Here is a 24,884-nt window from a genome sequence, read left to right on the forward strand (position 1 = left end):
AAATTGGAGAGGAAGTGGAGACAGCAAGTGAAGACAACTCGCTCAGGGAGTTTAGAGAAGAATGGTAGGAGGGAGATAGGGTGGTAACTGGAGGGAGCTGTAGAGTCAAGGAAGGGTTTTTCTGATAGAGGTTCACCCTGTCTTTTCCTGTTTGGTATCTTTCTACCTGACAAGCTGAGGACTTTAAATTTTCTTTCACCCATACACATTTTAAAGACTGCTGTTTATTGGTTAGTCTTAAATAAGCGTTTAGGTTTGGGTTTTTCTTTAAGCAAGACTATTATCCTTTGGGATGAACTTGGAATCTGGAGTGGCTTTTACCATATATTAATGGTTGCTCTGTCAGACCTTTTTTCCCTTAATGGAACAGGTTCCTGATTATCCAGTTCCTAGAGGAGTTTCACTAAATGTAGTTCACAAATATAAGCTTATTTGGCTCATTTACAGAGTTAATGGGACTTTTCTCATTTATTATTTGTTCAGAGCTTTAATGCATATCCAATGTTCTGACTGAAACACTCCTTAATTTTTTGTTTTTTACTACTCTGTTCCAAAAGTGAAAGCATCTCTTTTACAAAAAAATGTAATTCTGCAAGTCACTCAAGGCATACCTATTGATTCTCATGCCATCAGAGGTCATCTATAGTTCATTTAGATGGTATGTATTTGTTAGGCATGCAGTAAAAGCCCCTTAAAGAAGTTTATCAAGGTACCCTAACCTTTACAGAGCACACTTTAAGAAGCAATTGGGAAATTATGAGCATTTGCTTGAGGCCTAAAAATATAAATATTATGGGAATATGTATTAGTCAGAAACTTCGTACAAGTTTTGTAGCATGTCAAGTTGTAATTTGAATTTCCCCCTAGACCAAAAGCTCCTCTGAACTGTAAATGGGCAGGGAACTTGTCTTCCAACTCTGTTATATCTTGCTCTCCCAAGTGCTTAGTTCAGTGCTCTGCACACAGTAAGCTCTCAGTAAGTACTATCGATTGATCCTTGTGGGCATGAAGCCTGTCTACCAACTCTGTTGTATTGTACTCTCCCAAGTACTTCGTATAGTGCTCTGCACATTGCAAGCGCTCAATAAATGCCATTAATTGATTGAATGGTACCTTAGTCATATTAAAATAGACGTGTGTCATTTTGCAATTGATGGCGAATTGTCAGTTGATCTTGTATTTAAAAATTTTAACCTGTATTTGTAGCTGGACCATCAATTCCTCCAGTCATGGCATATCCAAAAAGGAGCCAGACCAGTACCGCAGATACTGATCTTAAAGAAGAAGGAATTCAATCCAGGAAATCAGGCAGCAGTGCTGTTGGGGGACGGGGAGTGGCTCCAGCCAGCCCCATGCTGGGAAGTGCAAACAATCCTAATAAGGCAGATATTCCTGAACGGAAGAAGAGTTCCACAGTCCCTAGTGTAAGTATTACCGATTTCCTTCAAGGATAAGGAAAGGTTGCGGAGCCCCAACATGCTACGTCATCTGTTCCTCGTTTGCTTTACCTTTGTTCCTGGATTTGGTTTTTTGTGTGTGTTTTTTTTTAAGAAAAGGCCTGACTCACCCTTAATTAGGCATCTTTTCTAAGCTCCTCTTCTCTACATCCCACTCTTTTCCCAGTAACCGTCTCTATGTTAAGCCCATCTTCCTTGATCTTGTAATTGTCTCCTAACTGTCATTCTGGAAAGAATTTGATGGAATGCTGTTTTTTTCCTCTGTGCCCTAGGATCAAGTTATCATAAGGGAGCATAAGTGAGGCCACACTCACTGCCTCGGGCCAGTTCATCTGGAAAAGGGAATATTGCCTCAAGGGGGGCACCAGAGAGTGCCAGAGTGCCATGGCAGCAAGGCATCATCTGGCCCTCACATTTCAGAGCAGCAATATTTGGGAAAAGCTTTAATCTTCTCAAAGGAGTTGGCTGTGCCTGGAAGCAGACTGCTCCTGGGTTTTGATCAGTTCCCCACCCCCCACCCAGGAATATGCCCACTTTGAGCTGAGAATATTCATTCATTCGTCGTATTTATTGAGCACTTATTGTGTGCAAAGCACTGTACTAAACGCTTGGGAGAGTACAATGTGGGAGAAAGCATTGTTCCATCTCACCATGGCTCCCAGAGATGGAGAATAAAGACTACTGGGTTTTCTGAATAGAGTCCTTTCCTGAATATTAATTTTGACCATCCCTATTCCAAAAGATTTTGTTCTCTTTGCCCTCTGTCTTGACTGGCTCATGTTCTTGTGCCCTGTAAACACACTCACTCACCCTACCTTGGGCATATCATCAGTGCATGCTTCTCAAGTGTTGCCCTGATGCGAAAGTGGCCGTCTTTGATTCATAATCCCTCTCCAGATAACATTACTGTGACCGTCACTCTTGCCATCCAGAGCTTACTTAGAATTTCATGAACTTTATTCAGAAGGAAACTCAGGGTAATTATTTTGTTTACTCCTTTTTAACTTGCCTTCTGTAATCAGTAGGCAGATCCCTAATGTGATCAGATGTCCAGATTTACTGGTAGAGGAAGAGGTAAAATTCAACCACTTCACATTTCTTAATCATTTCTTAATCGTCTTTAAAAGCCCTACTCAGTACAAATCAAATGGATATTTGCCCTGGAGATGGTCACTGCACTACCTTCAAAATACTTCATTAACTACTTCTGTAGTTCCTTTTTCTCTTTGTAAGTTTCTGATCTGGAAAATACTACTCCACTTTGAAAACTAAATTCTCATTTCCATTTTCCTTGAATTTGTTTTCTCCTTCTCTACAGACCCCATTTTCGTGGACTGTCAACACTTTTTAAACAACTCAGGTTTTCTTCACCTCCCTGGTCAGCCATATGATGTTTCATTTCCTGTTTCTTTAACATTCCTGATCTCCTCTGGGGATATCATTGCAATTTTTTCAATGGTGTTTGTTCAATTTCATAGTAAAACTTAAAAACAACAGTGCAGTTCCATGTCATAAAGTCATTGGCTGAGAAACATTTCACTGAAAGTCTGTATGAATTTTCATTAAAGAATATCATTGAAAGTTTCAACTTGTGATTCAAACCTCTTCTTTCTGATCTTAGTCTCTCCATGTTTTCTGTCCAGGTTTCTTTAAAGATTCAGAATAGACAACCATAATTTCATTTCGTAATGAACTGGTGGCACTTGGCCCTTGATATAATAAAAAGTGAGCGATCACCCTGTAGCTTTCTTTACTTTGCTGTCCAGACCACCAAATTGCATCAAAAATTAGAAAAGGACTTCGAATAGACAGCATTGTAAATCCACAATCTTATTCTTACTCGTAGAATAATACAACATCTGGAGGAATGACGCGGCGAAATACGTACGTCTGTAGCGAAAGAACCACCGCGGATCGGCATTCCGTTATTCAAAATGGCAAGGAAAACAGGTACAAATCTTGTAACTTTTCGCAGTAAATGTATATATTTTTTTCCATATTTCATGTCAAGTGACCTGGACACACATTTTATATCCAGTTTTTAAGCACTGAAAAGATACAGTAGGGGTAAGTAATCTGTAAAAGGTAAGCAAGGTAGACTTGGATCCTGATTTATATGTCACTCAGCTAACCAGCAAATTCCAAGTTTCTTGGGAAGTCTGAGTCTTTCTTGCAGGGACAAAAGGCCATGAACTGGGGAACCGTAATCTCAACTGACTTCTTTGGGAAAGGTGCTCTTCCTGACTGTGTTCGAGTTTTGTAAATGGAAAATTAATGGCCGAATACGTTCGGGTCTGACTATCCATTCCCCATACTGGGATACGATCTTCTCTTCCCCCGTTTGGAAAAAGAAGAGTGGACCAACCCACATCTAATCAAAATACTTTTAGTGAAAAATGCCAAATGAATGGTTCTGGAGTCAGCCTTTCTTTCAGGTTGTAAGTGAACCATGCAGCAGGTAGAAAGAACACCATCAACTCAGTGCTTTCCTGGGTGCGATGGCCTTGACTTCTTTCTAAATCAAATCTTATTTGGTCGAGTCTCACCCCCATTAAGACTTAGGTCAGTTGGGTCTTTCCCTACTCACCCACTTGCAAATTCATTATCCTTTCAAGTGTATAAAAAGGCCTATATTCCTTCCAGAGCTAATAAAGAATGTGAAAGAAGTGACTTAACATTGGCTGCTGTGACTTGCTCATCAAAGACTGTTCTTTACATTATCCCAATTGTCCTGCTTTAAAGGCCTTTCGTTGTTCGATTTATATCAATATTGAAAGCTAAAAATGTCTCAATCGAACTATGAAATACTAATCCTGAAGTCCAGAAATTGAACATCTGTTGCTTTCCCTTAAAAACTAATTTCTCTTCCCCTGCATGGCCTCAGCCCCTCCAATGCCTTTAACTGCTGGCCTCACCATACCTAGAATAGTTCTGTGAGTTTTGAACTGCGCAATTTTGTGGTTTCGGCCCTCTGGGACTGTTTCCATACAGATGCTAAGCACATTGTGATGTGTTCGGTAGAATCTTGCTATGTACTTGAAAACAGCATTCAAGTCATTCTGATGTGAAGCATCTTTTATGAATCTATTTTTTTAGATTCCTGCCATGAGGTCAGCAGTAGGGGACACATATTTGCTTTCTGTCACTGGTCAGCTCAATGGAATCTTACTTGCTGCGTCCCCTGCACCGCCTCCTTCACTCCTCTCACTCTGCCCTCCTTGAATTCAGCATGGTCTAGTAGATAGAGAACTGGCCTGGGATTCAGAAGGACCTGGGTTCTAATCTCAGCGCCACCACATGTCTGTAGTATGACCTTGGGCAAATCTCACTTCATTTCCCTGGGCCTCAGTTACCTCATCTGTAAAATCGGGATTAAGAGCGTGAACCCCATGTGGGACGTGGACTGTGTCCAATCTGATTATCATATATCCATCCTAGCACCTAATAAAGTGCCTGGCACATAGTAAGCGATTAGCAAATGCCATTAAAAAAAAAAACCCAAAAAAACTTATTTGTTCCCATGACTCACCACCCTTTCCTTCTCACTCCTTAACCATCTGTGCTAAAATCCTGAACCCACCCATTACACTTTCTCTCTCTCTTATTTAACTCATCCCACCCACCCGGCTCCATCTCTACTAGGTGGTTCCATTCCAGCTCCCACCCCTTAGGTTTCTCAAAACCCTGGGGTAGTAAGGTCGGGGCGGCTAGGAGAAAGTCTTCCCCTCCCACTTGCATCCCACCCCATTCCCAAACACTCCCTGTTTTGGCAGACCGAGGCACGTGGGTCGGAACAGAATGTGCAACAAGATGGGGTTGGGTGGGGATGAGTTGGGATGGTAGAACAATGTTTAAGACGGTAGTTAATAGGTGAGTGTGTTGGGCTTTTGGGATTTTGTTGCTGCAGGAGATGGACTGGACAGGGGAGTCAGTCTTGAGGACGAAAGTGCGGGAGCAGAGGAACTGTAGGGACACAGGTTTATAGGATCACGTTGCCCCCTCCTACCTTATCTCTCTGCTGTCCTACTACAGTCCAGCCTACACACTTCACTGCTCTAATGCCATCCTAATCCCAGTACCTCAGTCTCGTCTATCTCACTGCCAACCCCTCCCCACGTCCTTCCTCTGGCCTGGAATGCCCTTCCTCGTCCTATCCAACAGACAGTTGCTCTCCCCAACTTCAAAGCCTTATTAAAGACATATCTCCCCCAAAAGGCCTTCCCTGGCTAAGCCCTCATTTCCTCTTCTCCCGCTCCCTTCTGCATCACGCTGGCATTTGGATTTGCTCCCTTTATTCACCCTTCCCTCAGCACCTATCTACATATCCATAATTGATTTATATTAATGTCTGTCTTCCCCTTGAGTTAAACTCATTGAAGGCAAGGAATGTGTCTACCAACTCTGATACATTGAATTCTCCCAGATGCTTAGCGCAGTGCTCTGAACCCAGTAAGCACTTAGTAAATACAATTGATTGATTGGGAGAGCAGGTTGAACAAAGCAAAAAAATTTCAGTGGCTTACCTGAGGGACAGTTGACGGCAAGAGAGAGGTTTCCTCTGTGTTGGACAGAGTCAGTGAGCAAATATGTCCACCTCCCAGTTCTTCGTCATGTCACCCAAAGTTCCATCTCCTCAAACCTTATTTTTTCTTAGATTGATTTAGTAGCTTCTGAATATTGAGAGAAAAGCTAACTCTTTTTACCTCCTAAATTGCTTCACCATTCTCTTCCAGAATAGGCTGAAGAATTGTTCAGTTTTTTGTAGTCACTGTTTTTTGCTCAGAACAAGTTCAAGAAATTCCACTGTTTGATCAGTTGACCGTTTCATAACTGCAAGTGTAGGTAGCCAAATTCCAAGGAGCTCCTTCTCTTCCTGACTTCTTGTATGTCAGAGCAGATTCTGCTGTGCTCAAGCTCCCTCGAGGAACTAACAGTGCCAAAAATAAACCGTACTTTTCCCGACCATCTACCGCCTAGGTGCTCTGCCTGCTGCTGCAAAGTAGGAAAAGCCATCTGCGGGCTTGCCATGGAGCTACTCATCCTTCGTGGCACGTGGCTTTCATTGTTAGGGTCCACCAGGACCGCTGCCCTTTCCATCACCGAGCACAGTCAGCGCATATGAAGGATCTGTCTTTAGGGTTCTCTTTATTTTCGGTTCAGTGTGACTTTACCAGCCTGCTCGAGCACCTTGCCTAAGGACCACTGGGAACAGGTAGATCCATGGTTTACCTGACGGAGCGTGCTCTGCTTCCCGTGGTGGCAACAGGGTGCTTGGAGGAAAAGTAACAGTAGTAAGAGTGTTTCCTGCATTAGACTGTCTAGATTCCTAGACCATGAGCTCGTCCTGTAGGTGCTAAGCTCATTGTGGGCAGGGAATGTGTCCACCAACCGGTTGTATCATCCTCTCCCAAGCGTTTAGTATAGTCCTTTGCATACACACTCAGAAAGTAATACCGTTGATTGATTGATTACTGAACACCCACTTGGGGCAGTGAGCTTTGCTAAGGGCTTAGGCAATACAAAACAAAATTGTTCCCTCTCCACAAGGAACCTACATTCTAATAGGTGTAGTGATTTCCCTTTCAGGCATCCAGTCTTCTTAATTCACTGTTTTGGGTGCATCATCCAACACCCCTGACTTTCCTTTTATGATCCCATAATGGACCTCTATTGCAAAAAATCTTTCCAGACCATGTGAAAAACTCTCCAATCAGTTGCCACCCCCTTTCATCAGGCTGGTGCCCTAAATGAAGGAAAGTATGGTCAATTTGCTATCTGGGAAGAATCCAGTTTTCAGGGAACTGTAAGCTACTCGGGCACAAGTCAGCTGTCACTCCACTTGCCCCTGAAACACCGAGAGCATGAGTATCTGTTACATTCAGAGACCCTTTACCCTGAAGCTGGTCTTTTGCCGAATGAAACTAATGTCTGATGATTTTACAAGTCCTGCCACTCATTCAGCTCGTGTTTCCTTTGAGGGGACACCATTAGGGTTCAGAATGGTGTTTCAGTCCTAGGCTTCCTCTCCTTGGAGGTGCTCCCTGCTGCTCAGGGAGCGTAGCTAGCTTGTTGTGGGCAGGGAATGCGTCTGTTATATTTTTATATCGTAGTCTCTCAAGCTCTTAATCCAGTGCTCTGCACATAGCGCTCAATAAATACGATGAATGAACGAATGAAGGGATTAGAATGATTAGATGAGAAGCAGCGTGGCTCAGTGGAAAGAGCACAGGCTTTGGAGTCAGAGGTCATGAGTTCGAATCCCTGCTCTGCCACTTGTCAGCTGTGTGACTGTGGGCAAGTCACAACTTCTCTGTGACTCAGTTCCCTCATCTGTAAAATGGGGATTAAAACTGTGAGCCCCACGGGGGACAACCTGATCACCCTGTATCTCCTCCAGTGCTTAGAACAGTGTTCTTTCTGCACATAGTAAGCACTTAACAAATACCAACAAATGATTAGGCTGTCATCTTCCCCTCAAGCCCCCAACTCCTCTTCACTCGTCCTTCTCGTTCCTGCCCTCTTTTCCCCAGGACTAGGGAGGCCCGCTGAGCCTGGCTGTTTGTTCAATATAGCAAAGTGCTGCTGTAACTTTATCAGGCTGAATTTCAAGAGTCCTTTAGACTGGCCAGGATGAAAACCACTGTCATCTATCCCTTTCTCATCCTCCAAGACTAAGGGTTAACACGCTTCTCCCCAGACACGTTTTCACATACCCACCCATCCATCCTCTCGAGTCTGCCGATATTTCTGACGAGCCCAGCTTCCTGTGGTAATGAATGCTGACCACATGCTAACCACATTGTGTGAAGAAGCATTTCCTTTTGTGGGTTTTGAGCCTACGGGTGCTAATAGGTGCCCTCACACCATGGTGAAGAATTCTATTCCCGCTCAGTCGTCACCCTCTTAACATTTATGTAAAGTTCAGTCTTGTCTCCTCCCAGCCTTTGCCTTCCTGACTGCAGTAAGCCTTCCCAAGGCAGAGCCCAGACCATTTCTCCCATCACATACTGTCTTGTTCCTTGCAGCAATCAAATGCTGGCAAAGCTCAGGCTGCTTGGATCTGGTGCTGTGCCTGAAGAAGGAAGTCGAGTTCTCTCAAGCTGGGTAATGGGGCCCTGTCAGATCACGGCCCTGGGGTTTGCCTCAGATTCCTGAAGGGTTCAGAGTTGTGAGGCGTAAAAACTGTTCAGAGACCTGAGCCCTGGAGAGTACAGGTCCCTTGCCTAAGCGTCATCCCTCACCTTTCCTAGCAGGGATAATCCCCTCTCTTTCCATGTTCCCTAAAGTGAAGGATGGAGCAGACAGAGCAGTGGTCCTGGGACCCCAAGCAGGGCAATCCTGGGCACGGGCAACAGGCCAGGTACTCAACCTGAAGCCCAAGAATGATGGCACAGAGAGGAGAAATACAGGAAGGAGGGGTTGGATTTTAAGCAACCTGATATTCCTGTCTAGGCAGAGGTATCGGAAGCTGCCTGCGAAGCATAAGGTGGAGGGGCCCTAACTTTTTATTGGTAGTAAGTTTACTAATACCTGGCAGTTTATGAAGATTTCCCAAGAGATGTGTCCATTTCAAATCAAAAGCATACTATAGTCTACTGTTTATCCTAAGTTCACTGAACAGTGTGGACTCGTGGAAAGAGAAGAGCAGACCTAGGAGTCAGAAGACCTGGGTTCTAACCCCAGCTCTGTCACTCATCTGCTGTGACCTTGGGCAAGTCACCTCACTTCTCCGGGCCTCAGTTACCTCATCTGTAAAATGGGGATTAAGACTTTTAGGTCCTTGTGAGACATGGACTTTGTCCAACGTCATTATTCAGTCGTATTTATTGAGCGCTTTCTATGCGCAAAGCACTGTAGTTATATTTACCCCAGTGCATAGTACAGTGCCTGGCAGATAGGAAACACTTAACCAATGCCACAATTATTATCGTCCCTATCTTACAAATGAGGAACCTGAGGCACAGAAAAATGAAGTGACTTGCCCAGGATCACACAGCAGACAAATGGCAGAGCTGGGATTAGAACCAAGGTCCATTGACTCCCAGGCCCGTGCTCTTTCCACTAGGCAACTTGTTCCCATTAAAGAGGGCCATCCTGAAGGTTTCCCATGACGCAACCATGCAACAACCCTGGAAATGCAAAGCCTCTTTGTACATCCCCTCATGTTTATTCAGATCCATGCCTAGCACCTGTTTTGGTTGTTTCTCCCTTCTGGCAGCCATCAAAGGTGTTAAAGAAATTCAGTCTGTGTTAGGTGTATGGAGTGCCAGATAACATTCACAGTTTCAACCTTGAAAGATGCAGTCCCCGCCCCCCCCAAGATCTGTCAGATTGGAAAGTATCCTGGGAAACATTGGGCAATCCCTCTCTAAATGATGGCAAGAGTCTGAGAACATGAGGTGTGGTTGTTTCTGTTTAACTACACATTGGACAGTTTAGCGAACCATTTCATTTCCTAAAGATGGAAGTAGGAAGGGAAATGGTAAAAATAAACGCTCAAAACAGGTGTGTAAAGCTCCCGTTCTACAGAGGAGTCCGTGCAGTCTACCGTGGGGGTCTGTGTGACCTGTGAGCCAGCTACCTAGAACAGGAGTGGGGAGGAGGAAGGGGAAACTGAGGCAAGTCCTGATTACTGTTCCGGGCTGAGGGAGTATTGCAGCTGCTGCTGCTCCTCCTCCCCTTCCCCAGGCTCCCAGAATCCCTGGGTTTGGGGGTGATTGTGAATTTGTGCTTTCTTAGACTGGTGGGCCCCATGAGGGACAGGGACTATGTGTCCGACCTGATTATTTTGCATCCACCTCAGTGCTTAGTGTTCATTGGGTAGTAAGCACTTAACAAATACTACAATTATTATCCCCAGACTGAGCTCCTCTTCCCCCTCTACTCCCTCTGCCATCCCCCCTTTACCTCTCCGCAGCTAAAGCCTCATTTTCCCCTTTTCCCTCTGCTCCTCCACCTCTCCCTTCCCATCCCCACAGCACTGTACTCGTCCGCTCAACTGTATATATTTTCGTTACCCTATTTATTTTGTTAATGAATTGTACATCGCCTCGATTCTATTTAGTTGCCATTGTTTTTACGAGATGTTCTTCCCCTTGACGCTGTTTAGTGCCATTGTTCTCGTCTGTCCGTCTCCCCCGATTAGACTGTAAGCCCGTCAAACGGCAGGGACTGTCTCTATCTGTTGCCGACTTGTTCATCCCAAGCGCTTAGTACAGTGCTCTGCACATAGTAAGCGCTCAATAAATACTATTGAATTGAATTGAATTGAATATTATCATCATCATTATCTCTTTTGACAGTGCCTCCCTCCCTTTGGTGCTGGCTCCCTCTGTAGCTCTGACTTTTCTGTGTCTCTGTATGTTTCATGTGCTTTCTCCCCTCTTTTTGACCCCTCTTAATCATACCTCCTTAGAAAGTCTGCGTATTATTTTTTATACAAGAAAATGATGGATAGTTCTATTTGCCAACTTCATTTCCTTTTACTCTCTCCCTCATTTACTCACTTCTCCCTATTGTTCATTCCTTCCAGATTCACCTCACTGTGCCTCGTTTTCAACTCTCCTGCCTCACACCCCTTAGTCTTGTCCGCCTCTGTCTGGAACCCCCACCCCTCTTCCAATCTTCCAGGCCACAGCTCTCCTCATCTTCAAAATCCTGAAATCTCACCTCCACCAGGAGGCTTTCCCCAATTGTTTTTTCTTCTCCTTGGGGTCTATCCAACCCACAGCGACCTCAGCATTTATTCTCTCACAACCACTTGTGGCACTCTTTTATTCAATCAATTCATTCATATTTATTGAGCGCTTACCGTGTGCAGAGCACTTTACTGAGTGCTTAGGAGAATGCAGTGTAATAGAGTTAATAGACACGGTTCCCTGCTCCCAAATCCTTTGTGTCTAGCTCCCCTTTAAATTACAGACTCCTTGAAGGCAGGGATTATGTCTTCTCCCTCTGTTGTATTCTCACAAATGCTTAGCACCACTGCACAGGAGCTCACTAAATTCTATCAGCTGATTTAAGAACAGTGTAATAAGTTGCTAATACTTCTATAAGTAACTCATTGGCAATATACAGCTTGTTGAAAACGCAGTGAGAATAGGAATGTATAACTGGAGCTGCAACCTATCCACTGCAATGCGCTTGGCCCACACGTGGTATGATGTTATCGATTTTTTAGTGTCCTGAAAACGAGCTTATCGTTTTAGCACCAAAATGCCCAGCGAGAATCCCCCTGGTGTTGGAGATTGTCTGGGGACAGTCATCTCATTGTTGTGGCTCCGTAAACTTGAATCCCTTAAAAAGTGAGTTTTCGATTTACTCCTGGCCTCTTCCCTTCAGAGGGAATGATTTTGTCCATGATTATGGTTAACACGATCCTCTTGTGCTTCAGCATGCAATTTACAAAGAAAGCACAAGGTTTGGAACCTTGAGATCGTTATCTGTCTGAAAGAGAGAGTGCTATCTTTTCTTCTGACCCGATCCGATGGTATTGTGTTTAAGGAAACGTCATGAAGTGGCTGTCTCTTCTCTTTCCTATGTATTCTTAAGGGTGATGGGTACAGCTAAGGTCAGAAAATGAGCATTTCATGAAAAAGCCAACCTGCTCATCCCTTCATAAAGACTTAACAGGTCACTTAAAATCGAAGGCTGGAATGACAAAGCAGCAGTTGGCTTTTTTTCCATTTTTTAGTGGGTTTTTTTTGTTTTGGGGGGGTCTTTTTGTATTTTGAAATCTCAATTTGTTCAAAGAACACAACGAACATTTTAGTCCTGTAACATTGATTTCTATCCTTAAGCAGAGAGATGAGTTTTGCCGTGGGCATTACGCGGGAGTAGTTACATTGTGTTCCCTAGGATAGGCTTGCAGATAAGGAGTACCTACCTTATGAAGCACTCACCCAGAGAGAACCGCTCAGGGAACTCAGTCTTTGGGTCGGCTCTTAAGTCTTTCCTTCTCCCTCACCCATTCACTCCACTTCCTCTTTAAACAGGAGAGCACCAGAGGGCAGGGAGGTCAGTCAGTGGGTCATATTTATTGAGTGATTACTGTGTGCAGAGCACCGTACTAAGCTCTTGGGAACGTCTTGTCCTATGCCATCGAGTCATTTTCGATCCATAGAGACATCATGGACACATCTCTCCCAGAACGACCCACTCTCCGTCTGCAATCATTCTGATAGTCTCCACAGAGTTTTCTTGGTAAAAATAGGGAAGTGGCTTACCATTGCCTCCTTCTGCGCAGTAAACATGAGTCTCCGCCCTCGACTCTCTCCCCTGCTGTTGCTGCCCAGCTCGGGTGAGTTTTGACTTGGAGCAGGTTGCCTTCCACTCGCTAGCCACTGGCCAAGCTAGGAATGGAATGGTAGGCCTCTGCTTGACTCTCCCTCCCATAGTCACGACTGGTAGACCACTGGGGCCAGGTACAACCCTGAGAGGGACTTGGGTAAGTATAACAGTAAACAGACACATTCCCTGTCCTGGAGGTGAGGTTTTGGAGAGGGAGCTTTGACCTAGAAAAACCATTTTGGACCAAATTAGTGTTGGGTATTCATTCAGTCGTATTTATTGGCGCTTACTGTGTGCAGAGCACTGTACTATGCACTTGGAGTGTACAATTCGGCAACAGAGACAATCCCTGCCCAACAACGGGCTCACAGTCTAAAAGGGGGAGACAGACAACAAAACACACACTACTTTGGGAACCCTGAAAAATTTGGCTTAATAATGGTACTCAGATTTGTGAAGCCCCCATCTCAGAGCTCCAGAAAAAGCTGTGATTTTCATTGCCTCTGTCCTCCATTGTTTCTATGATCTAATCGAGAGGTCGAGGTCATGTGCCTTCCAAAGAAAGGAATGAAGCAGGTGGGGCATCTGGGTTCTTAGCTTGGGGGCTTGATCAGTGTAGGGTGCTAGAGTAATGGTACTGGTTAAGAACTTACTATTGACCGAGCACTGTTCTAAGTCCTGGGGTAGATACAAGTTAATCAGGTTGGACAAAGTCCCTGTGCCATAGGGGGCTTATAGTTTTCATAGGAGGGACCAAGTCTAAGGAGGAGTAGAAAGAAACCTCCTGATGGCAGCATTTGGAGCAGAAGGCTGCTGATGAGACACTCTATTCAAGTTGGGGACAGCCCCCTCGATCCATAGTAGGTGTGGACATCCCTTGCACTTTAGATTTGTGCGCTGAGATTCGTGCCCTGAGGCTGCTTATTCAAGTTGTGGGTAGCCCCCTCGATCCCTAGTAGGTGTGTACATCCCTTGCACTTCAGATTTGTGTGTTGAGGGATCCCCGCAAAGCAGATCCTGATGGAAACTTAAAGAAACTGAAACCCTACTTTTTAGGATCGTTGGGGAAGAAAGAAGCAGCCTTAAAGGAGAAGCAGCATGGGTTAGTGGAAAGAGCATAATAATAATGTTGGTATTTGTTAAGTACTTACTATGTGCAAAACACTGTTCTAAGCACTTGGGTTGATACAGGGTAATCAGATTATCCCACGTGAGGCTCACATTCTGAATTCCCATTTTACAGATGAGGTAACTGAGGCACAGAGAAGTTAAGTGACTTGCCACAGTCACACAGCTGACAAGTGGCAGAGCTGGAACTCGAACTCATGACCTCTGACTCTGAAGCCCAGGCTCTTTCCACTGAGCCATGCTGCTTCCCCCATGGGAAGCATGGGGCCTGGGAGTCAGAAGACCTAGGTTCTGATTCCAGCTCACCACTTGTCAGCTGTGTGACTTGGGGCAATTCACTTAACATCTTTGTGCCTCAGTTCCCTCGTCGATAAAACGGGGATTAAGACTGTGAGTCCCATTTGGGGCAGGGACTGCATCCAGTCAGATTAGCTTGGATCTAGCCCAGCGCTTAGTACAAGTGCCTGGCACATAGTAAGTGGCTTAACAAATGCCATTTAGAAAAGCAGAATACACCTTTGAGTTGAGCTGTTCCTACAAGCAGGTGTCCAGAGTGGTGGGGCAGGGGGAGGTAGGGTGCAGCTGTTCGAAGGTTGGGGGCTATTTAAATGTAAATTTCCGCCTAGGGGTAGGTGACCTGGTAACGTTATTGTGAGCAGAGAACACGTATTCTATTGTACTCGCCCAAGTGCTTAATACAGTGGTCTGCACACATTAAGTGCTCAATAAAAACAATTGATGACGAGGAAGATGATGCTTCTGCTGTACCTTTCTCTGTGAACTTAGCCCCCTTCGGTTCCATTTGTGCCATTTGTGAAATGGGATCTCTGTAAGTACTTTAGTGTAGCAGGAGTGAACAGTTAAGTGGAGAGCCATTATCTCAGCAGTTTGCTAATTCTTGTAATGGAGGCAGTGCTAATTTCAGGAGCAGGAGAATAACAATCCCTGAAGACTACCTATTAATACTTTCTGTATACGTGCATTTTAGATTAGTGGACACAACATTTAAAGGTTGTTATTAAAGATACCCTTCTTGCACACCTTGGAATATGACAAAGCTCAGGTTTTTGTTTGCAGACGGTCAGCAGCCCGCTTCTGCCCTTTTAAAATGAGCAGGTGGTTATTATCCTCCTGGGTGTTTGATAGACTGTTTTTAAAGGCTTTAAGAAGTACGGAGTTGGCAAATTTGCCCCAACTCCCATAGATCGATTGCTGATAGAGCTCTTTTTTATTTTGATTTTTCAATCTTTCCAAAAATAAGATGATTTGGGGAGGAAAATACTTGTTTAAAATGCAGTTTTCTCTTTGTCATTGGTCCATCCTACTGTTGTTTTTGCCTCTGCCTGAACCCAAACCCCCCCCACTCAGCCTGACAGAAATGTTCGCTTACGCAGCTAGCCCCGCCTCAGTTTGTACCACATCTTCCACCTGTATTCGGCTGAGACATCAGAAGTCGATGTCCATGTCAGCCTCTGGGCAGCCCAAGATGATGTTGCCTCCAATAGACAGTCAAGGAAATGACTCCAAGTCTATGTAAGCACAAACGCAACTCTTGTCCAGCTGATGTGTACCCAGTGCTTAAGTTTGTGCCGTGGATTTTTCTAGTCCTAGACTTCGTTCTGGTTGTCTCTAAGGGGTGACCCCTTCAGTGTGATTTTATTTATGCGTACAGTGACTTGTGTTTCTGGTTGCCTTTGATACCCTTATGCCATTATGTCATTAGTTTTTGTACACTTTTTAAGGAACCAAATTCCCTGTCCCCTCCCAGTTGCTTTTAGCATGAGATGTTGGCCAGTGCTTTTACTTTGTATATGCTTTGAAAACTTTTCTTTTGCCTACTCTTAAATTCTGCCTGCGTGTGCCTCTGTTAATTAGATTCTGTTTAATTGGCAAGGTGACCTGCAGGAATGCAGATGGAGTGGGATGGGAGAGGAGCTTTAGCTAGTTAGCCTTTCTTCTTTCACAGAGTTGCCATGCATTCTTCTTGTCCTTGGACATCTATCCGCACCGTTCCTTTAAGTTCCCTGCTGGTTTGCTCCATTATAAATATTTTATTGTTCCCTTTGCACCAGTTTCTGTTTCAAGAACTTTCTGCTCCAAATTCCTTCCAAGAGATCCTTCAGTTTTGAATATATTTTGACTTCTGATCCTCTCCAGTGGGTGAAAGATGTACCGTGCCTGTAGATTTTTACGTCTGTGCAGCGTTCCCCTCTCCCCGCCCCTGAAACCAGGGTTTCCGCAGACAGTGGTCAAAACACCGAGCCCGTCTCCTTTCTTCCTCTCCTTCAGCACTATTCCCGATCAGAGAACGCCCGTCGCTTCGACCCACAGCATCAGCAGCGCCGCCACCCCGGATCGCATCCGCTTTCCGAGAGGGACGGCCAGTCGCAGCACTTTCCATGGCCAGCCCCGGGAGCGGCGCACAGCCACTTACAACGGCCCGCCGGCATCACCCAGCCTGTCCCATGAAGCCACGCCACTTTCCCAGACCCGAAGCAGGGGCTCCACTAACCTCTTTAGTAAATTAACGTCCAAACTCACCCGCAGGTAAGTGTCGCGAGGGTTTCCGTTTCCTTTCCTGTGAACGACCAAAGCATAAATAGGCGCTTTGCCCTCCGTTATCTGCAGCCACTGCTCAAAAACTTCACTCAGTCTTCTGTCCGTGTATTTTGGGTTGCCTCGTCTGTATTATTTATAAGTTTGTGAGGGCCAAATTTCATTAGCGTCTAGAAGTTTGACACCTAAAAAGCCTTTTGGGGTAGATTTTAGAGATTTTAAACAAGTTACCTATTAGCTATATGCAGTCACGTCATCCAAAACGGTTTGATTTTTTTTTTTTAATTCTCCTTAGAAGTCCGGGTACATTTGTTTGGTAAAGTTTCCCGACACATAAGTACCATGCCATGCATCTGGCACAAAGTTAGGAAGCTTCGAGGAGGCTGAGCTCAGGAGAGAAGGTGAAACTTCTTGGGCTGTGAGGTCCACTAGATTCTCTGGAGTTCAAATCTTAGGATCGACTCCCACGTCCAGTTGAATTGAGAGAGATATTCCTAAAGGCACCCAGGACTCGAGAAGATAAAAGAGAGAGATGGTTCTCAAAAATAGAGTGCAAAACCCCACCCAGGAGAGACGGCGCCCGTCTCCTCGAATGACCAGCCGACTGGGTGCCAGGCTGGTTGATTAGAGAGACGCGGAGCCTTGGAGCCAAGCCAGGAAGGCCAGATTCTCACAGCCACATACTAATAATAATAATAGTATTTGTTAAGTGCTTACTATGTGCCAGGCACTGTACTATGCGCTGGGGATCTGCCCTTGGGTAGACTGAGAACATTTCAGGGCACATTATCCCAGCAAGCACTAAGAAACTAGATTTGTTTGAACGTGAGGGGAAGGTTTCAGGGAGGGCTCTTTAAGTGGGACCAACAGAGGCATTCTTGTTTATCGGCTGCCCTGGATTGAAAATACACTCTTTGGCAATGTGCCACTTCCTCCTGTTCCCTGCCCTGCCCATTGCCTTTCCGTAATCCCATCCCATTTTATGTCCTTTGCTTTTAAAGTATGTGATAGCCGTTCAGCCTCCAGCCACCAGGTTCCTTTCCTGGTTTGGTTTCATTCCAGATCAATAATAATAACAACCGTGGTAGTTGTTAAGTCTTTCTATGTGTCAGGCACTATAATAAGCGCTGGGGCGATTAGAAACAAGTCAGGTTGGTCACAGTCCCAGTCCCATGTGGGGCTCGGTCCCAGTCGCCATTTTAGAAATGAGGTAGCTGAGGCCTAGAGAAGTGAAGTGACTTGCCCAAGGTCACACAGTAGATCTTTCATCCATCCACCCCGAAACAGCCAAGTGTATTGATCTGTCTTCCACCCTGACGGTGGTCCCTAGCAAAAATTGGACGCTTAGGGGATTGGCAAATTTTAAAGTCCCCAAATGGGGGAAGATTTTATTCAATATTCATGTGGAGAGAGAGGAACTTGAAGAGACAGAGAACCGGACCTTCCCAGTTTTAGGACTCAACATATTTGAGCAGAAGTTGAGGGGATAAACTATAAAGCTGTAAGGTTCTTTAAGGAGTACTTGAGTCCATCCCATTTCCAAAAATGAATGCACCTAAAAATCCCAAATAAAACTCATCAGTCCCAGAAGAGGCAAGTGACATCCCAATTTCCCTTGGTTCTTCCTTGTGTAACCTAGCTACCTCCTGGAGAGGGGGAATAGCCCATTCTCCACCATTTCCTTTCAATCAGTCATTCGTATTTATTGAGAGCTTACTGTGTGCAGAGCACTGGAAAGAGCATGGGCTTGGAAGTCAGAGGTCATGGGTTCAAATCCCGGCTCTGCTATTTGTCAGCTGTGTGACTGTGGGCAAGTCACTTAACTTCTCTGTGCCTCAGTTCCCTCATCTGTAAAATGGAGATTAAGACTTTGAGCCTCACGTGGGACAACCTGATTACCCTGTATCTACCCCAGCACTTAGAACAGTGCTCTGCACATAGTAAGCGCTTAACAAATAACATTATTATTAAATACTTGGGTGACTATAGTGTAACAATACAGCAGACATATTCCCTACCCACAACAATCTTACAGTCTAGAGTGGGGAAAGACATTAATATGAGTAAATAAATTACAGATACGTAGTTAAATGCTGTGGGATTGGGCGGGGGGATGATTAAAGGGAGCAAGTCAGGGCAACGCAGAAGGGAGTCAAAGAAAAGGAAAAGAAAGCTTCGTCAGGGAAGGCCTCATGGAGGAGATGTGCCTTTAATAAGGCTTTGAAGCTGGGGAGGGATAGTGAACAGTTTCCTGTCCCCTCTCCAAAGCTGGAAATGATAATTCCCAGTTTGAAGCCATGATGAAGAATTGTAAAATATAAGTAATCTCATTCTAGAATAATCTCCTTGCATTCGTAAAGTCTCAGTCCTTGAGCAGTGCTTATGTTAAGTCCTCTTTCCCCAATAAGATCAAGGTATATCAATGGAGAAGAACATGAAAGATTAATGTTGTAGTTAATTCAGACTTGCAGCTGTATTTTTAACCCTTATGGTCTATTTTTACAATATACCACATTTATTTTGTTTTTAAAAACTGCAAAATCGAATTAAAAATGTCATTTTGGGGGGTCATAAACTCCAAAAACCTGTCTACTCGATGGCTTCGCCAGACTGCCCAGGTTGCCAGAATGACCGTAAATGATTAAAAAATCCAAAGGTCCCATTTGGAGTTTAAAGATCCAGGCTCTTGTACATCAGTCTAAAGTTGTGCAACGAAGCCAAGACATCATCTTAGTTCTTGTCCAGGAGATTTTTGAATGAGTAGAATCACTTTTTCAAAAAATTATTATTACTATCATTATTATTATATTTGTTAGACCCTTTACTATGTGCCAGGCACTGTTCTGAGTGCTGGGATAGATACAAAAAGCACTTAATACAGTGCACAGTAAACGCTGTAAATACGATTGAGTGAATCCAAGTTAATGGGTTCAGACACAGTCCCTGCCCTTTTACAGTCTAAGTAATGCTCTTTTCCAGATGACAAAGTCACATTCTGCAGTAAGACATCCATTGTGTTCCCAGTACTCTTGGTAGCTCAATGTTTGGTTCTCTAGCTTGGGAAGGTCTGTTAAGTCCTTGGAACATACTGTTTTTTTAATTCAGTTTGCAAGTGGAATAACTATTCTTGCTGCAATAGATATACAAAAACCCTTAAGGCAGTTTTTAGAAATAAGAAGTTGCCTATTGGAAAACAATGTGCTATTGAACATCCAAGAATGAGATCACTTGTAAAGTAAAAACCCTGTTGAATTAATCTTGAAAACACCCTCTCTTTGGGAACTGGATATCTAATAACAAAAGATTGTGGGTTTTTAGCTCCTTGCTGTGCTTACATATAGTGTTAAAGGTTAAGGAGCTTGGTTCACAAGGTTTAGGTTCTTACCCCTAGAGTCATACAAAAATATTATTTGAGCAAGTTAGTTCTCATTTGTCTACTTCAAATGACTGAATTAGTAAAGCCCAGTTTCATTTCTTTTTAACACTGGCTCTAAATTTCATTTCTAAGATGAATAAACAGCCCTAACTTTTCAGGAATAAAAATGTGTTTTAAATAGTTAAAATTAAATGCTTTAAAGTCACCTTTTGATTCTTTTCCCAAATAAACCACAGTTAAGACACGATTCTCAGTTAATCACTATTTTAAATATCTCTTTTTACATCAAAGTTATGAAACACATTGTTTCTTCCTGACATAGTAAAATGAGAAGCCCTGCTTTATTTGCTGTTTTCATTTGTTTCACTAATTGACTGGATTTTTCAATTGATTTATACCAATCATTTTTGTTTGTTTATTTTTTTTGGCTTAATCCCTTTTAGAAACATGTCTTTCAGGTTTATCAAAAGGTAGGATTTATCTGTCTGTATCTCTTAGCACCGCAACACCCCCCCACCCCCACCCCTCAATGGCTCATGCAATTAACAACAGGTTTGGCTTCCTAGCCTTGGTTTTCTTAAAACTAAACTTTCTGCTGAGAACTAAATCCGTGTTTCATTTAAAGGAGAGTAAGGAAGGAAGTGCATTAACTCTGTCCCATATTTGAGGGAGTCTGGCACCCATGTAACAAGAAGCTAAGCATGCTCTTGCATTTTTCTTCTTTGGTATAATTATTAGCATCACAATAATTCTGTTCTCTGTACTAATATACTTGGCATGTACCTATTGGAAGAATGGGGTGTTTGATAACATTATTGCACTATAATCGTATAGCCACAAGCTTGTGAAGGTAAGTGATATCTGTGTCACCGTTATTTTTTTTGGCTCTTTTGAAGAGGATTATGATGATTGCATAAGCTTACACTAGAGAATAGCACATAGTTTAATCAGGTTTTATCAAGGATGGGAAAAAGGCACTAAATTTAAGTCAAATAGGGCTAGAGTACCGTTTACTCACAGTTGAGTGGAAATTTAGTTGAAGGTGGCTAACTAATAACGATGGACGAGTGTTTCCAAAAAAGGAGACAGTTTTACTTAGAATTAGGGAAACATATTCTAGAAGCCAGGGACTGGGATTCGAGAGGCTTGGGACCATATCACAGTAGTGCCCCGCCCCATACCTTAATTCCCCCAGTTCCTCCAGCTGGTCCCTAAAGCCAACCCCATCTCCCTCCACGCTCAGAGTACCTCAAAACCTCTGAACTGTAACCTCGGCTTAAATGCAAGGTAGAGTACCGGATGACATGATAGATTGAGTAATTTTCTGAGTGGCCAGACAAGAAAAGGAAAGTGAGAGAAGCTCCTACCAACACTCTTGGGAAATTTTTGTCCATGAAAACGTGTTTAGGATTAACCAGGAACCAGTTTGCTTCAGCCAAGCGTCTCTTTGTCAGTGCTTTCTCCCAGTTTGCAACTCACCACGAAGCTTTCTGTTAGACAAATAACAGCTTGGACTTCAGAATCTTGGCTGTTCTAGGAGAAAATAAATAGAAAGCCCAGAGGGCAGGGCAGAGAATGACATTTAAAAATGTGTAAACTCCCCCTGTCAAGTCTGTACTACTGTAGATGTTATATGGAGCTGCCAACTCACTTCTATTTAGAAGTACCGTTGGCACGTTAACCTTTCAACGGGAGTAGCGGGCAGTGGTGCAAATTATTTTTCATTTAAGAAACAAGTCCCAGTTAGAAACGATCCAGAGGCTGGTGGAAGCACTTAGTGCTGGCCCTGACCTGGATTCTCTAAGCCCCAGGTCTCCTTTCTGCAGTACACCTGACCTGAGGAAATGATTCCCCTCTTAGAGGGGTGGGAACTCTTGCTAGAATTAGCAGAGAACCATTCCCAACTAAGTGGTAATTCTGTCTCTGGCCCTTCTACTCATACGAAAGAGTTCATGACTCTTTGGAAGTTGTCCAGAAGATGCCCTTCCCCCACAGGGTCAATCAAGAGTTAATATAGAGAAACAGCGTGGCCTAGTGGAAAGAGCATGGGGCTAGGAGTCAGAGGACCTGGGTTCTAATCCTGGATCCGCCACTCATCTGCCTCATGACTTCAGGCAAGTCATCACTTCTCTGGGCTTCAGTTCCCTCGTCTGTAAAATGGAGATTAAATCCTATTCACTCAGTGTGGCTTAGTGGAAAGAGCACGGGCTTGGGAGTCTGAGGTCATGGGTTCTAATCCCAGCTCCACCACTTTTCTGCTGTGTGACCTTGGGCAAGTCACAACTTCTCTGTGCCTCTGTTACCTAATCTGTAAAAATGGGGATTAAAAAATGTGAGCCCCACGTGGGACAATCTGATTACCCTGTATCTACCCCAGCGCTTAGAGCAGTGCTCTACACATAGTAAGCACTTAAATTATTATTATTATATTATAATTACAGTATTTGTTACATCCTTGCTATGTGCCTGGCACTGTACTAAGCGCTTTGGTGGGTACAAGCAAATTGGGTTGGACACAGTCTCTTTCCCACATGGGGCTCACAGTCTTAATCCTTACTTTCCAGATGAGGGAACTGAAGCACAGAGAAGTTAAGTGACTTGCCTAAGGTCACACAGCAGACATGTGGCAGAGCCGGGATTAGAACTCACATCCTCTGACTCCCAAACCCGTACTTTTTCCATAGGCCACGACTCCTACTTAAACCGTGAGTCCCGGGTGGACAGTGACTGTATCCAGCCTGACGATCTTCTGTCTTTCCAGTGCTTAGTACAGTGCTTGGTACATAGAAAGCATAAGCGCTTAACAAGTACCATAGTTATTGTTGAACACCTACTCTGTGCAAAGCACTGTCCTGAGCTCTTTTAAGGGGTTAGTAGACACATTCCCTGCCCTCAAGGAGTTTACAGTCTAGCAGGAGAGACAGCGATTTACAGGAAGGAGGAAGAAGTGGTAGGCATTTGAGTTAGGAACAGGGTCGTCCTCTCAGAAGTGCCCCAGTGCAATTCAGTAAGTAGAACCTCTCACCTCTTATCCCTAGAGGAGCAGTCTTCAAGATTCTGAGCTCACTGTGGGCAGGAATGTGTCTTTTTGTTGTTATATTATACTCTTCCAACCACTTAGCATAGTGCTCTGCACACAGTAAGTGCTCCGTAAATACGACCGAACGAATTATCCTTGGAAGGGAAATAATCTTTCCGGTGCTTTAGGGGAGAGTTGAGTTCCAGGGACTCCTATCTTTTGCCACCCTTGAGGCAGTTGAAGGACTCCAGTGCTTTGGCAGAGGTACTTTACTTTTTGCTGGAAACCCCCTGCCCTTGTAGAGTAGTCCACCGCCCAGGGTTGGTATAGCACTCAACCTGCTGGTCCACTAGAGTCTCTTTGAAGAGGAGGCTGGAAGGGGCGGGGGACGGCCGGCCTGCTCTGACCTGAACTTGGTCCCTGCGGTCCGTGGAAGTTCTGCCGTCTACAGATGGACACTCTGCTATTGCCATCTGCTATTGTGATCTCCCGATGGCACTCCCACTTCAGGTCTGATGGGGTGGTTGCAGAGTAAGCCGCCTGGCTATTCCAGAATTGCAGGGAGCTTGAAAAGTTTACCTGTTTTTCCCCCTTTTCCCTCCTGAATGGAAGTATTTACTCTCTGGGAGTTCGTATGGCTTGAACATCATTTATCTCAAGATTCCTGGCAGGGAGGAATTACATTTACCAATGAACGCCAGCTGTTCAGCCCGCAGCCCGGCAACCTTCCGTTCACTGGAAGCAATAACCGACCACTTCTACCCCAGAATTTCAGTGGTAAAGTTCTGACAAGTCTCGAAAGTGTAATCAGAAGTTGGATAAAGACTTGATCTGTGATTTGTTTCTGTTTTATGTGGAGAGTTGTGGCCTTTTGTAAGATTTTATCTTCTCTTTCCCGTTTCCCTTTGCTTCCGCCTTCTGTTCATTGAGGCTCCCGACTGAATATGAGCGGAACGGGAGATCTGAGGGTTCAAGGTGAGGGTAATAATTTTATTGAATTATTCCTTCAGGGTGCGTCTGCTTTAATCTTATCCCCTCGTTTCTTGTCTCCTTCACCCTGAGCAGTCACAGATGCTCAGCGGATCACTTATATTCAGTTGCTCGTTTTCCGGTTTACACCCAACACTCGGCATGGATACTGATTACTGTGACAAGGCCTGGAGAGGGTGAAAGTAGGTCTGGGTCCAATGCAGTTGCAAAACCGCAGTAATATTGGGGGTGGTGATGTGCAGTGACTGGCAACTCGATTTTATTGTACTCTACCAAGCACGCAGTACAGTGCTCTACACATAGTAAGCGCTCAGTAAATACCATTGATGATGATGAGCATGATGATGACTGCTCTTCCTGAGACTTGGGTCGTCAGCCCCACTGCATAGGCTGGTCAGGAAGATCTCCCCTGAAATGAGTAGTGCTTTAAATCTGCATGTGTTTTATGTTGGCTGAGAGGTTGCATGTGCCCGTATTCGGGCCATTAGACCATCATTCCAGGCATGCAGGTATGAAGTGCTTGACCAGACTATGTTCCCTTCAGTTCAATGAGTCAGGCTGTGTTTTTTTTATAGAATTAAACAGGGTGACGAGCAGCATCTTTATACTTGGGTGTTATATCCTACGTAAAGCAGCATATTCATCTACAACATGCTGCAGTTATGTAATTTGGAAAAAAAAACAAGCCCCAAAACTTTCCCTTAAGGCCTGACTGTACAGATTGCAATATTTGAACCATTCACCTCCAGATTTATTGATTTCCATGAATCCGGCACCTTGGGTCAGTGGCATTTTAGTGGTAAGGATGTGGGGGCGGGAAGAGAGCCTATAAGATGCTTCCCTAAGGTATATTTTCAAAAATATATTTCTCAATGTACTGAAAGTTTTTAACTTCATTCATGGGATAACCTTTCCTTGGTGGTGATTTTGGCTAGAAATCTGGAGCATTTAACTTTCACTGTTATCACCAAGGGCTGCCGAGTCGTTTCCGATTCACAGCGACTCTTTGGATACATTTTCTCCAGAATATCCCGTCTTCTGCCGTGATCCATAACCTTGCTAACGGTTC

At 44.2% G+C, this 24,884-nt stretch overlaps 1 protein-coding gene across 5 annotated transcripts in view; it reads left to right on the forward strand.

Moving 5' to 3' along the window:
- The window catches only part of MARK3 (microtubule affinity regulating kinase 3), a 110,906-nt gene that overhangs the window by 80,496 nt on the left and 5,526 nt on the right, over window positions 1-24,884 (forward strand). For 2 of the 5 annotated variants that reach the window (XM_029060750.2, XM_007664977.3), the window contains 5 exons: window positions 1,207-1,424; window positions 3,304-3,407; window positions 16,164-16,421; window positions 20,250-20,276; window positions 23,756-23,800. In XM_029060750.2, the coding sequence (XP_028916583.1) occupies window positions 1,207-1,424; window positions 3,304-3,407; window positions 16,164-16,421; window positions 20,250-20,276; window positions 23,756-23,800 (652 nt within the window). The remainder of the gene's footprint in view (window positions 1-1,206; window positions 1,425-3,303; window positions 3,408-16,163; window positions 16,422-20,249; window positions 20,277-23,755; window positions 23,801-24,884) is intronic. The other 3 variants (XM_007665045.3, XM_007665016.3, XM_007665088.3) reach the window with 3 other exon arrangements.

The sequence above is a fragment of the Ornithorhynchus anatinus genome, chromosome 1, assembly GCF_004115215.2.
Source record: "Ornithorhynchus anatinus isolate Pmale09 chromosome 1, mOrnAna1.pri.v4, whole genome shotgun sequence".
NCBI classification, from domain to species: Eukaryota; Metazoa; Chordata; class Mammalia; order Monotremata; family Ornithorhynchidae; genus Ornithorhynchus; species Ornithorhynchus anatinus.